The 15,655-nt window shown below is 28.8% G+C and overlaps 1 protein-coding gene across 1 annotated transcript; it reads left to right on the top strand.

Annotated features, from left to right (window-relative positions):
* The first annotated feature begins 766 nt into the window (after nucleotides 1-766).
* On the top strand, nucleotides 767-15,381 carry LOC145965324 (lipase 3-like). The gene is made up of 12 exons (XM_083088784.1): nucleotides 767-1,064; nucleotides 1,486-1,666; nucleotides 2,211-2,325; nucleotides 2,897-3,140; nucleotides 4,308-4,463; nucleotides 5,142-5,369; nucleotides 12,711-12,891; nucleotides 13,043-13,157; nucleotides 13,562-13,805; nucleotides 14,574-14,723; nucleotides 14,876-15,103; nucleotides 15,184-15,381. The coding sequence occupies exons 1-12, from the start codon at nucleotides 903-905 to the stop codon at nucleotides 15,355-15,357; spliced, it is 2,178 nt and encodes a 725-aa protein (XP_082944910.1). The 5' UTR covers nucleotides 767-902; the 3' UTR covers nucleotides 15,358-15,381.
* Nucleotides 15,382-15,655: the final 274 nt, after the last annotated feature.

Here is a 15,655-nt window from a genome sequence, read left to right on the forward strand (position 1 = left end):
TAAAAGTACTTTAGCCCTTATATATGTGCATTTTGTATTTTGTGCTGTAAATTTGGCAAATTATCTTGTATATGTAAGTGATGATATAAATTTAAATTTTAGATGTTGCTCGGAACAGAGAACTATGTATCAACCGTTTCATTCTTTTCATTTTATTTTAAGTTGGGAGCTCTTCTTGTAGCTTCGAAACAAATGTTATTTTCTCGAGAGTCAGAATAAAAGTATGCGAAATATTACCCCCATCAACGTAGCAACGATAAATAATAGTACTAATCAAATATGTAACGAGTTAATTGGCTCGATATTCAGGAGCAAAGAGATCCATTTTGCATTTATATATGACGGGACTACTTTTTCTATCACGGCAATTTTCTCGGAAGAGTCTCTATTTAGAGGAAGTACCGAAAGGGACGATTCCTCTCTACAAAATCGGATTGACAACCGCTTTTTACTCGATATATTTCTCAGATCGCAATAAATTTTTATCTTATAATTTAATTTTACGTTAATTTTACATTTATTTTATAATTTAATTTTACGCATTTTATTATCTTCCTGCCTTTTTATTTGGCCATCCTATATGTACACATATTGAGGACAAGGATAATTGCTTACATATAAATTTATATTTTTTTTCGAAATGCCTTTGTGCTCGTATGATTAATAATACAATAATATCTTATTCATATTCTTTTCTTCCAGCTGATAAAAAATAGTTATAAATACAATGACGATTTATTCTAATATGATGGTACGCATCGTGTAAAAAGCAGTTAATATCTATGACGCGCAGTAGCATCTATATCGTCTTCGCGCGTTCTGCTTAATTTTCAACGACATATATCTCGATATTCCGAAAAACTCTCGAATTATCCGTTTTGTTTATTGAATCATTCATTGAAATGAAATTGATCGGGCTCATGTATTTGCTGTCGTTCTATAGTCATCTTAGTGCAGCCCCGATAAATGTGACCTCTGAGATAAGTATGCTCATTAGGAGAATAATATGGACCAATTGGAATCAATCCAACATCGAATTCAATCCTGATTCCATTCTCGACACGGTAACGAATATTTTCATTCATAGAAACGAGGATCAAAATCTTTAATGTTTTGATTGATTTCTTTAATGTTGTTGAAAGTGATAAAAAGTAATCTGCTGTTACTGGCCGCGTTCTCTTATTCAGAACAAAAATCGCATAGTTTCGCAAAATTATACTATATTATAGTCTTTAAAGAAACATAGAATAGTATTTTTATATATTTTTGTCGCTTTTGGAGAGTTGATTTAATATTTAATTATTAATACTGATCAATTAACATTAAATTTCTTTTACTTCTTTATTTTAAAATGTAAAATAACGTGAAATATGTATGTCTGCATGCTTATTCCTATGAAAATAAACATATTATGCATTTTTTGTTGCTCAAATTTATTTCAAGTTTAGATGAGTTTTTCCTTTTTCTTACACAGTCTTTTTTCAGCCGGAGATGATAAGAAAGGCGGATTATCCCGCAGAAGCTCACGTTGTAATGACAGAGGACGGCTATCTCTTGACGTTACATCGTATCCCAGGTGGTAACAATTCTTTACCCGTGCTGCTACAGCACGGTCTTTTAGTCAGCTCCGCTGACTGGGTTATTCTTGGCAAAGGCAAAGCATTGGGTATAATTCTTCAATCAATCTTCATGTGTACATATATAAGAGATGTCTCGAAATATTATTATTTATTATATTTTTATTAGAAGAGAAACTCTGATTTAAATGACAAATATATGAGAAAAAATTTCCTGATTTTTTACTTTTAATTGTAATATAATTTGTAATATAATTGTAATATAATTGTAATATAATTGTAATATAATTGTAATATAACGTATCTTATTTATTGAATATATTTTTTATTTTCTTATTTATTAAATATGTTTTTAAATATATTTAATAAATAAGAAAATAAAAAATAAACTCATATTATATGAATTATATGTTTGAGAATATTTATTTTACTTATAATAATGTGTACGTTTTACGAATTAATTCTTCGTTTTATTAAAAAATATTAATATATGAAAATATTGTGAAACTTATATAATTATATATCATGTAAGAAGATAGAAATTAATATTTCATTATTATTAAGATGCAAATTATACATAATAGATACAAGAATATGCATAAGTATCTCAAATCATATTTCTTTACATTCTAGCTTATCTATTGGCCGATCAAGGATACGACGTTTGGTTAGGTAATTATCGTGGTAATACTTACTCGAGGAAACATATTTCTCTATCGCCGTTGGAATTAAAATTCTGGGATTTCAGGTACTCGCATTTTTAAAATATCAAATAATTTTAAAATATTTTTAAAATATTAAATTATTTTAAAACATTTTTAAAATATTAAATTATTTTAAAATTTTAAAAATATGGTAAAGCAATATTGTAACAATAATCGGAATTAACTTAATGACTAATAGATAACAAATAGATGAACGTATTACATACAATATATGCTTACTTATATATTCTAATTACTAATTATATATGCTTAATTATATGCTCTTTTTTTAATTTTTTAATTTTAATGTTTATATCACATATATATACATCATTTTAAAAATTATTTTAAAAAGTAGTATATATCATACGCACAAAAATTATTTAAGCAATATCTATTTAGACATTCTCTATATGATATAAATATTTAGATAAATGACACACACACACACACACACACATACACATACACACACACACACACACACACACACACACACACACACACACACACACACACGCACACACACATATATTATATAATATATACATACATATTTGCATATTTTATGATAATATATTGATTATTTTCCATTATTGATAAATTTTCCATCAGCTTTCACGAAATGGGCATCTATGATTTACCTGCAATGATAACATTTATCACGAATATGACATCTCAATCATTGCACACGTACATTGGTCATTCGATGGGCACAACTGGTTTTTATATAATGGCATCGGAGCGTCCGGAAATCGCACAAATGGTACAAAAGATGATCAGCTTGTCGCCAGTGGCTTTTACAAACCATGTGGAAAGTAAGATAAAATATCTCGTTTCTTTATGGAGAGAATTTAAGGTAAAGTAATATATGTGATAAAGATTACAAAATTAATATATCTTTTTGCTTTACATTTTTCGTTTATGTTATATACAGGGTGGCCCATTTTAATCCATCCAGTCGAATATCTCGAAAACCAAGCCCGGGAGAGAAAAATGTTTCAGACAAAAGTTGTTTGGTTTCAAGGGCGCCATAAGACGGTACCATTGGTTTGATCTTGAAGAGTCATTTGAAGGTCACGTGAAGGTCACTTCAATTTTTTAAGTGGAACACCCTATATATTTTTGCACATTCTTGTAGCTTATCTCGAGAGCTTTCCAAAACACTATAATTAAGTACCTATTCGTTAAGTACTTTTTGAGTTATAAGGCTTGAAATAATTTCTTAATTTTACATAAACCGTAAAATATTTTGTAAAATATTCATTTTTCGATTATCTTACCTTAATACTTTTATGTACAAAATAATGAGAGGAATCAATTGGTGTAAAAAAAACACATAGTTGTTTTTAAGAAAAAATATGGAATTGTTAATTGCAAATTACATATTTTTTCTTCAAAACAACTATGTGTTTTCTTTACACCAATTGATTCCTCTCATTATTTTGTACGTAAAAGTATTAAGGTAGGATAATCGAAAAATGAATATTTTACAAGATATTTTACGGTTTATGTAAAATTAAGAAATTATTTCAAGCCTCATAACTCAAAGAGTACTTAACGAAAAGGTACTTAATTATAGTGTTTTGGAAAGCTTTCGAGATAAGCTACAAGAATATGCAATGACAAATAGTAGGTTCCATTTAAGAAATTGAAGGTGACCTTCATGTGACCTTCAAATAACTCTTCAAGGTCAAACCAATGGTACCGTCTTATGGCCCCCTCGAAACCAAACAACTTTTGTCTGAAACATTTTTCTCTCCCGGGCTTGGTTTTCGAAATATTCGACTGGATGTATTAAAATGGGCCACCCTGTATATGTTATATATATGCTATATATATTTAATTTTCAATTTCAATTTTAATTAAATGTTCTTCGAGAAATAAAATTAAAATTGAAGCAACTCTCTCGTAACTTCTAAATAAATTATCTCATTAAAAAAATGTTTCACAAATACTGCTAAAATTATAACAATAAAAGAATTTCCAGCAAATTACGTTACAAATTAAAGATATTCAATTGCAGATAATAATACGATATTTCTTTCACGACGAATTCCTGCCGCAGAGCGATATTTTGAAATTTCTTACGAAGTACCTTTGCGAGCAGAATCTCGAAAAGAATGTCTGCGTTGACATAATATTTATGATCTGCGGCTACGATCGCGAGCAATTTAATTATGTGAGTAATGATTTGCGGTCGAAATAAGTCTCCGATCGAATTTTCGATCATCACACTTCCGTCATTTCATGATCGCATGATTATGTTTCAGTTTGAATTAAGTATACAGGGTGTAACAAAAAGATCGAGACATTGGATTGTCTCGAAAAATATGAGTTGTACAAAGAAATGTTTCAGATAAAAGTTGTTTCAAGGAAAAAAGATGTAATTTGCAATTAACAATTGCATACTTTTTTCTTAAAACTAATTATGTTTTTTTCTTCACACCAATTGATTCCTCACATTATTTTGTGCATAAAAGTATTAAGGTAAGATAATCGAAAAATGAATATTTTATTAGATATTTTATGGTTTATGTGAAATTAAGAGATTATTTCAAGCCTCATAACTCGAAAAGTACTCGATGAAAAAATACTTTATTATAGTGTTTTGGAAAGCTCTCGAGATAAGCTATAAGAATAAGCAATAAAAAATAGGGGATTCCGCTTAAAAAATTAAAGGTGACCTTCATGTGATCTTCAAATGACTGTCCAAGGTCAAATTGATAAGATCAGTAAATAGATAATTTTAAGCCCTACAACTTTTATCTGAAGCTTTTTTTTGCACCTCATATTTTTCGAGATCCGGTGTTCCGATTTTTTTGTTACACCCTATATATCGATTTTTATTCACTGTTAGACTCTACTGCCTGTTATCCTGAATCACGACCCGGCCGGCACCTCAAGTAAGACACTTATGCATTACGTCCAGATATACCAATCGGGCAAGTTTCGCCAATACGATCATGGTCGCGAAAAAAATCAATTGATATACAATTCGGCTGAGCCTCCGGACTACAATCTGACGAGTATCACGGTACCTATCGCGTTATTGTATGGTCGTGGCGACCTGCTAATTAATATCGTGGTAAGTAATTAAAGAATAGACATTCTCAGATAAAATACGTAGCAGAGATTCATTCGTGTTAATTGTGTACAAGTCAAGCTTTAATGTATAAAATGGAGAAGAATTAATAAATATAAATAGTTTAAATATACAGAATTATAATATTAAATATTAAATATAGAACTAATTTAAAATCGCATGCAATAATTCACGAAAGAATTTTTTCAAGGACGTGAAGAGGCTCTATCGCGCGTTGCCCAATGTGGTGGATATGTACGAAGTGCCGTGGCCCAAATTCAATCACGTGGATTTTATGTGGGCCAAGGATGCGCCTAAACTCGTGTACGAGAGGGTACTTAAGCTTGTGAAGAAAAAAGAATTCAACAATGTTATATCGAGGGAATAAAATATTGCAAAAGACAATTAAAATAAATGAGGAATGTTTCGCGCTAAATCTTTGTTAATGTTGATGCGATTGATGGCAGTTGGAATCGTCAGTTCATGATAGAACGTAAATATTATATAATATTTTAATATTATTTAATATTTTATATAATATATTATATAATATTTTAATATTATTTAATATTTTATATAATATATTATATAATATTTAATATTTTATTTAATATATTACATAATATTTTTTAATAATATTTACGATTAATATAAAGACGAGTTATAATACGTATGTTTTTAAGTAACTGTTGTTACGATGAATAATTGTTGCGATGATTAATTGTTGCGATGAATCGTAAAGATGTCAAGATGTGAAGGAAAAAAGTATAATCGATATCCTCCAGTTAGAAACTATCGGTATTTGAAAATCTAATAAAGAGTATAAATTATTTTATATTTGATATCCATATTATATTATTTCTGAATAAATTAAATTTAAAAATTTTATTTATCGATTTGTAATATTTGTAGAAAAAATTATAAATGAGTGTAATTTTTCTTCTTTAATAATATCCAGATTTTGATATGACACAACAATATTGTACTATGATTTTTGATTATTATATTATGCTGATGCGTTATCTATAATTCTTGGATAATTGATAATTGATAATACATTGTTTTACTTTTATATTATAATTTAAAGAGAAAAAGATAATTTAATAAAATTTAATATACAATTTCTTTTCAAAATTCAAAACCAATGTTAAGAATTCTTTATGTTAAAAATATGCAAAATAATTCAAAACTGTAAGCTGTTAATAAATAATTAAAAAATAGCATATTGAAGTTTTTTATCAGGCATATATGGGATCTTTATTGATAGAAAAGTTACGTTGTAATTTATACAAGATTTGTATCAAAATGTTATGGAAAGCAACATAAATTGCATTACAAATATAACAACGTCTTGTTAATATTTATTCTTTGATCTTGGCAGAAATCTTCTAAACGTCAACTGACGACCCTGATGCAGCTAATCAGTATTTTTTCTTAAATATGTTTCTTCGTTTTGACGTTATGCGGCGACATCAAATTTAACTAACTTGTATTCAGTTTTTCGTCATTTAAAATGTTATGTATAAAGGACTAGTATTAACATGAGGTCCAAAGTATATTTCTTCTTTTTAGTCGGTTGAATTTCTGATAAACTGACTTATTCTCTAAATTTCTTAGAGTGAAGCTTGCACTTGAAAAATTGAGTGACTGGTCAAATCACTCTAGTTAGAGTGATATTTCACTCCTATGACTATATATATATATATATAATATGAGAGCGAAAAGATGTTAAGTGATAGAATTGATAGTTAAATGATGTATATAATTCTTAAACCTATTTATGCGATTTATTACACGTATGTTTATCGATTCATCTATATATTTTTTCGATAGTAGTTACATGAAATCGCTGAAGAGAAAATTGTTCAAATATATAAACCATGTATAAATATATATAATTTTATCTAAAATATATACTTCTCTGTTTTTTCAATACGTTTCCAGCTTCTGCGAAAATCGATCGTTATTATTCTTTATCAGCATCCTTTACAAATATTTATATCCTTCACGAGAGAATCGTCTCACATTTTGCGACTGTGATGAAGAGAAAGAGAATTCCCAATATTTTTAACACACATAACGAAGATCAGGAAAATATTTATGTAATAGAAATAAAAGAAATCATCCTGCGTCATATTGCATCTAAAATCGTGAATTAAATAAAACTTATGTATAAAACTACGTAAAATTATCTCGTACATCAGAAATTATCCGTAGATATCCTTAAGAAAAAATATTGATTAGTAATTGACGTTAAATAAGTAACTTGTGATGTTCTATCAGTTATTGATTACGAGAGTCAATTATTGGAAATCAACGATCAGTTTCTTCATTACTCTGCAAAATTTGTTAAACACTAAATGTTACTCATCTATAACCCGAAGACGTCATCAATCACTTTTTTAACCAGTTTTTCAGAATTAATGTAGAAACATTCATCATTAAAACTAAGCGTCAACTGACGAGCATGATGCAGCTAATCAATATTTTTTCTTAAATATGTTTCTTCGCTTTGATGTTATGCGGCGACACCAAACTTAATTAACTTGCATTCAATTTTTCGTCATAAAATGTGTATAAAAGACTAGTAGGGGAGACTGCGGACAAAAGTAACATTTTTTGTATTATAGATCACTAATTAATTATCGTTAGAGATATAACAAAAAAGATTATATGTTAAAAAACCCCATTTATTGTTCTATTATTATACCTATTTTCAATCTCAAATGATAAATATTTAAAGAGCTATTATAGCTTTTCGCAAGTACGTTGATTGTTACTTTTGTCCTGGGGGCCTGGGACGAAAGTAACATAGTTTGGGGATAAAAGTAACAGTTCTTATTTTCGGGAAAATAAAATTAATATGACTTTTTTCAATTTAAGGCAACTTTTATTATAATCTTTTATTAAGCAAGATAACTTTTATTATAAATTAGTATTATATTATATTAAAATAAAAAATAAAATAAATATTTATTTTTATCACCTTTAAAAAACTTAAAAGAAATAATCTTCGTTAAGCAAAATAATTATAAGTAATATCATAAAATAATTATACTTAATATTACACCAGTTTTGTACTTTTTTAAGTCTAAATAATAGTTTAATTCTAAATAATAATGTAAAAATTGTATGATAACTACTTATACAAAACAGATTGGTACCTATTCCGAATCACAATTATGGCATACATAATAAGAATCGCCTTTGACACAGTTATTATGAGACCAGCTCTTATACTTTAAGCATTGAAACATGTTACTTTCGTCCACAGAGTGTCGTGTTACTTTTGTCCTCAAACACATTTTTTAGAACAAAAGCATTATAACCTAAATATGATGCAAGACTTAGCCAAATCAACTATAAAAACTTATGAATACATTTTAGAAGAATACACCGGCAAATAATTACGTCAATATATACACTTTAATTAGGCATAGATACAAAAAAACTAAAACAAGAAATACTTGGGTGAATAATGCAAATACCCTAATTTCACTCCTGCATGTGCAACCGGCGTGATCGTTCTACAACAATTAGCTGAAAAGAAGAATCGGGGCGTACGCGTTTGACTATACATATAGCACAAATTATTCAACATATTGTGTAGTTTAGTAGGAGGCTTGTTGCTTTCATGACGCTGTTACTTTTGTCCCCGGTCTCCCCTACTAACATAAGGTCCAAAGTATATTTCTTCTTTTTAGTCGGTTTAATTTCTGATAAACTGATTTAAGTTAAGATCCTTTATTTAATAATCTGGATCCTTTAAAATTCAGAATATTAAACAGATTATTTGAAATTACAAGAAGATAAAACAGTCAAAACTGATAAAAAAAGGCACCGAGATCCAAATTCTGTTGATCAATATATTGATTCTGCTGTCATCAGTTACAATGATCAGTTATTCAGTTAGTGCGCAGTTTTGTTATCAGATTTGACTGTTTTATTTTCTTAAGAGCGGAGCTATCGTAAGGAAAATTTACAATGATAAAGAAAATATAAAACGTTGCAAGATGTTTAAAAAATATTAGTCTTCCGTAAGACTCTCTGTCAAGGAAAAAAAATATAATTGATATCCTCTAGTTAGAAAGTCGATATTTGCTGATACGCTCTATATATATCTATAATTCTTGGATAATTGATATAAACATTTATACATTGTTTTACTTTTATATTATAATTTAAAAAAAAACAATTTAATAAAATTAAATATACAATTTCTTTTCAAAATTCAAAACCTATGTTAAAAATGTTAACAAACTGTTAATATTTATTTATTATTTTTCTTTGATCTTAGCAGAAATCTTCGAAAATTGCAATAAAACAGATAGAAAGCGAGATAAAAACTAGCGGCAAATTTTCCAAACAGCAGGTAAAAATTAAATTTAAGGATTAAAAGTACTTTAGCTGTTATATATACACTACCGCTCAAAAGTATTTGCCCACCTAAGATACTTGTGCTCTAATGGCTAGGAATAAATAAAACAATGTAATAATCTTATGAAAAGTATTCATATATAATAAACTAAAATTGCAAGAACAAATTGTACACTTAACTTAACTTATACATTTAACAAAACACTTATACATTAAACTTTTGATTCATCTATATGCCCGCCTTTATTTTTGATTACGGCTTCACAAAGTCTTGGCAATCTTCTTATTAATTTTTCTAGCGTTTCTCTGGATATTTGCTGCCACTCTTCTTGTAGAATTCTCCACAAGTCCTCTCGGGATGTAGGACAAGATTTTCGCACCTGTCTATCCAGTTCATCCCACAATAACTCGATCGGATTAAGATCAGGTGATTGCGGGGGCCATTCCATAACTTTTAAAACGTGTTGCCTTTTCAAATGTTCTAAAAATGTTTTACACAGTTTTGATGTGTGTTTGGGGTCATTATCATGTTGAAAAATAAAGTTTGTTCCAATTAACCGAGTGCCAGAAGGAACAACATTTTCTTCTATGATCTTTTTGTATCCTTCTTTTCGGAGAATTCCCTCTATTTTAATCAAGTCACCCACTGCAGATCCACTAAAACATCCCCATACCATGACAGAACCTCCACCGTGTTTGACAGAAGCCACTGTGCAGCCGTCAGCTACCCTCTCATTAGAATATCGGCGAACGAAGACACGTCTCTTAGTCCCAAAAATTTCAAATTTGGATTCATCACTCCAAAGAACCTTGTTCCAGTCTTCAATTGTCCAATCTTTGTGTTGTTGAGCCCAATTAAGTCTTTTCTTCTTATTTGCAGTCTTCAATAGCGGTTTTGATACGGCTAAACATCCTTTAAGGCCTGCATCTAAAAGTCGTCTTTTTACAGTGGATAAACTAATAGGTTTATTGCGGCTCTCATTGATTTGTGCTGTTATTTCAGGAGCGGTAAAGTCGTCTTTTTACAGTGGATAAACTAATAGGTTTATTGCGGCTCTCATTGATTTGTGCTGTTATTTCAGGAGCGGTAAGGCGTCTATTACGTTTGCTTTTTATTATAATATTTAAATCATCCCTTGAATTCGTTATTCTTGGTCTGCCTTGGCGAGGATTATTGGTAACTTTGCCTTGAGTAGTGAATTTCTTCACATTGTAGTCAACAGTTCGCCTTGATATCTTCAAATCTTTTGCGATTTGACGATTGCTTTTTCCAGCCATATGAAGCCCGATAATAATACCTCTCGTCTCTACCGATAATTCCTTTGTTTTGCCCATTTTGATAAATTGAGGGAAAAAAAGTCTTTATAAAAAGAGAGTATTTTAGACAGTTATGATTTTTAGTCAAGTGAGCAGATAACTAAAGCAAAGTTGTATTATACGTCTTACTTCTGTATGCCAAGCTACCAAATAAAAGAAGATCGAAATAATCAAGTGCCTGTCGCGGGTAAAACATAAGTACATTAATTCCAAGAAATGAATCATAGGCGCTATCTTTAGTTTCGTGGTTAATTATCGGTAAATATCAAATCTTATTCAACATAATAGCTATCGATAAGGATGTTATATATGTACATAAACAATAAATATTGATAAAGTCACAATAGAGACTTTTGTTTTAAAATTTTCGATAAAATTTACAGTGGGCAAATACTTTTGAGCGGTAGTGTATGTATGCGCTTTTTATTTTATGCTGTAAGTCTGACAATTTATCTTCTATATATGTATGTATTCATATTTTTATTTTTCTGAATGTTGAGCGTATGATTAAAAGTGCATAATATTTTTTCTTTCCATATGATAAAAAATAGTTATAAATGCAATGATGATTCGTTTTAATATGATGATAAGCATTAGTTAAGCGCAGTAGTATTCGCGGACCGAGCGCGTATTCTGCTCTATTTTCAATAACATATATCTCACCTGAAAAACTCTCGAATTGTCCGTTTTCTTTTACAGTTTGTTGAATCATTCGTGGGTGAGATGAAATTTATCATGTATTTGCTGTCGTTTATGGTCGTTTGTGGTCGTTTTAGTGCGGCCCTAGCAAATGTGATCCCTCAGTTAAGCATTCTCTTGAAGAGAATAATATGGACTATTTGGTCGAAGACCGAATTCAATTCTGACGTCATTGTTAACACGGTATATAAAAGTTTTCATTTATAGAAACGAGGATTAAAATCTTTAATATTTCGATAAACTTTTTCAATGGTGTTGAAAATAATCTTATGCCGCTATTAATTCCTTTATTTAAAAGAAAAATAGTAATTCCGCAAAATTATATACAATTTTTAAAGATATATGAAATAGATATTTCTACATATTTTTGTAGCTCTTTAAGAATAGATTTAATACTTATAAATACTAATTAATACTACTTAATTAACATTAAAGATTTTTTTCTTATTTGAAATAACATATAATAATATGTTTAAATATTATTTTTTAAATAATATTTTTAAAATAATATTTTTTAAATAATATGTTTAAATAGTATTTTTTTAAATATTTATTTTAATTTCAAATTGATTTAAATTTAATTAAAAATTAATTTAAAAGATGAATATAAAAGAAATTAATTGTTTTAAAATATGCTTTGAAAACATTTTTATCGAGTCTCATATTTTATTGCGCGAAAGGATAATTGCTACAAATTTCTGTACAATCACACTTAATTAAAAATGATGCTGATTTGATTTTGATTTATATCTCATGATTATTTTTATTATAACGATTTTACACATTAATTATTCATATTTTTTAGATATTAAAGTATTATATTTATATTATTTGTATTATAGAATTGCCCTATTTATTTGAAAGTAAATATAATATGCACTTCTTGTTGCTCAAATTTATTTCAAGTTTAGGCCAACTTTCCTTTTTCTTACGCAGTTTTTTTTCTTTCAGCCGGAGATGATAAGAGAAGCTGAGTATCCCGTGGAAGCTCACGTTATAACGACGGAGGATGGCTATCTCTTGACGTTACATCGTATCCCAGGTGGCAACGATTCTTTACCCGTGTTGCTGCTGCACGGTCTTACAACCAGCTCCTCAAAATGGCTTATTCCTGGCAAAGGCAAAGCATTCCGTACGATCATTAATCAATTTTTAAACGCATACATGTATCGCAAAACTGCTATAACATTGTCAATTTTATTTCTATCGTGGAAATGCCACAAAATTTAGAAATTAATATTATATATATAATATGATACTACAACATCTTTTTTTATTTATAGCTTATCTCTTAGCAGATCAGGGATACGATGTTTGGTTGGGAAATTTTCGTGGTACTACCTACTCGAAGGCACATATCTCAATATCTCCGTCGAATCCGACATTTTGGGATTTCAGGTACCAACATAAAATAAGAATAATAATATGTTATAAAAATAAGATAATAATAATTGTTACAATATCATTATAATTTTAATTTGATGTGATACACAAGAACTTTTATATATATTTATTTACACTTTTAAAAATGCATCGTCTTCAAGATATCTCACATTTAATTGTGCCAATATAATGCATTTATTATTATTTTTCTTGATTTTTTATGTAAATAACTTTTTGTGCAAAATTTTAGTTTCTGCTTATATTACGTGCGTAACACTTCATATATTATATACATATGTACACAATATATTTATTTTCTCTGTGTGTGTGTATGTAAATATTTATATATTTTTTATATTTTTTATTTTATTGATTTATTTTATTGATTTTATTGATTTATAGATTAAATTTTTCATTAGCTTTGACGAAATAGGCATCTATGATGTATCCGCAATGATTACATTTATCACGAACATGAGATCGCAACCATTGCACACATGTGTTGGCCATTCTATGGGCACAACGTGTTTTTACATAATGGCATCAGAGCGTCCAGAAATCGCTCGAATGGTGAAATTGATGATCAACTTCGGGCCGGTGGTCTTTCTAAATCATATGCAAAGTCCGATACGATTCTTGGTTCCCATCGGGAGAATGATTAAAGTAAAATAATATAATAGTGATGTTAAAAGTCATATATATAAATTTTATTATCGTGTAATGACTAAACAAATTGAAAAACGATATAAAAAATATTGTACATTTTGTATTTTTTTTTGTTATAGATAAAATTTTTAAACTGTTATCTAAAGAAACAAAAATAATGTTAACGGCGTTAGAAATAAATGTTATGGTATGTAAATAATGTAAGCTCTATAAGTAGTTACGTTAGTAGTAACGAAATCGATATTTTTGATAGCTACTTAAATCTAATAATCGATTCATATTAATACTTGTACTACACGATCATATGCTCATTGTTTACCACTTATGTTTTTTATATATTATTGACTTAATGTGTTATTTTTCAATTTTTATTTTATTAATAGAACGAAAGAAATTTCTTGTAAAATAGAAAAAGAATATTTGTCTCACAGTGAAATATAAATGAGAAATACAATGGATTCCGTTTTACAAATTTCCGAAGAAATTAATTCTAAACATTCAAAAACTTACTTCTCTTTTTATGCTTCACATCCTGTTTGTTTTTGCCGTACATATTGAATTTATGGTTCCAAATTTTAACAAGATATTCTTTGACGAGTTAAAATTAAAATTGGAGCAATTCTCGAAGCTTTTATAAATTAATGTAATATGTTGAAAAAACTAGATAAAAATTTCCTAATTTATTCTTAAAGTTATATCGTTAAAACTTTAATAAAGAAAAATTAAAAGTAAATTACATCACGATTAAGAGATTTTCAATTGCAGATATTGCGATTGTTTTTCCACGGTGAATTTCTCCAGAGCGATTTTGTGAGATTTTTTTTGAAAAATATCTGCGACCAAAACATCGCCGGAAAGATCTGCTACAGTATAATGTCTATGTTATGGGGTGATAATCGGGAACAATTTAATTACGTGAGTACATAATTTCGCGAATATCGCGATCGAAGTATAATTCCATCCAAGCTTCGATTATCATATTTTAAATTGCTCGACTATAGATTGTTGTAGATTTAACTTAACATATATCTTTGTATATATCTTTATTATTCTCTATTTATTCTTAGACCTTGCAACGCATCATCTTAAGTGACTTCCTGGACGGCTCCTCGGTTAAGGCAATAGAACACTATCTTCAAGAAATCCATTCGGGCAAGTTTCGCAAATATGATTACGGTCGCGCGAGAAATCTGTTGATATATAATTCGGCTGAACCTCCGGACTACGATCTGGCAAATATCACGGTACCTATCGCATTATTCTACGGCTCTGGCGATTTGCTAGTTAATATCGTCGTAAGTAATACGTAACAGAGATTTATAGAGTTAATTGTGAAGCTGACAAAATCAATAATTGACAAAAGTATTTCTTCAAGGATGTGAAAAGATTGTACCGCATACTTCCCAATGTAGTGGATATGTACGAAGTGCCGTGTCCCAAATTCAATCATCTGGATTTTATATGGGCTAAGGATGCGCCCAAACTCGTGTATGAGAGAGCATTCAAGCTTATGAAGAATAAAAATTTAAGCACTGTTATATCGATGTGATAATATTACAAAAGACAGTTTAAATAAATGATAAATATTTCACACTAAATCCTTATTATTGATGAGAATCAGAATCGTTCAGAGTTCGCTGAAAATTATAATATTTCAATATTTTAATTATTATTTATGATTAATGTGAAGACGAATTAGTACAATACGCTTGTTTACTTGCGATAAAGAAAAAGAGAATTCCGATCTTTTTCACACCTATACTGAAAATCAAGAAACTACTTATGTGTAATGGAAATAAAAAAAAGGTCATCCATTACATCGTATCTAAAGTCACCGAATTAGATAG

The sequence above is a fragment of the Camponotus vicinus genome, unplaced genomic scaffold (assembly GCF_025532165.1).
Source record: "Camponotus vicinus isolate PSW18456_S1 unplaced genomic scaffold, iyCamVici1.0 SCAF_14, whole genome shotgun sequence".
Classification (NCBI taxonomy): domain Eukaryota; kingdom Metazoa; phylum Arthropoda; class Insecta; order Hymenoptera; family Formicidae; genus Camponotus; species Camponotus vicinus.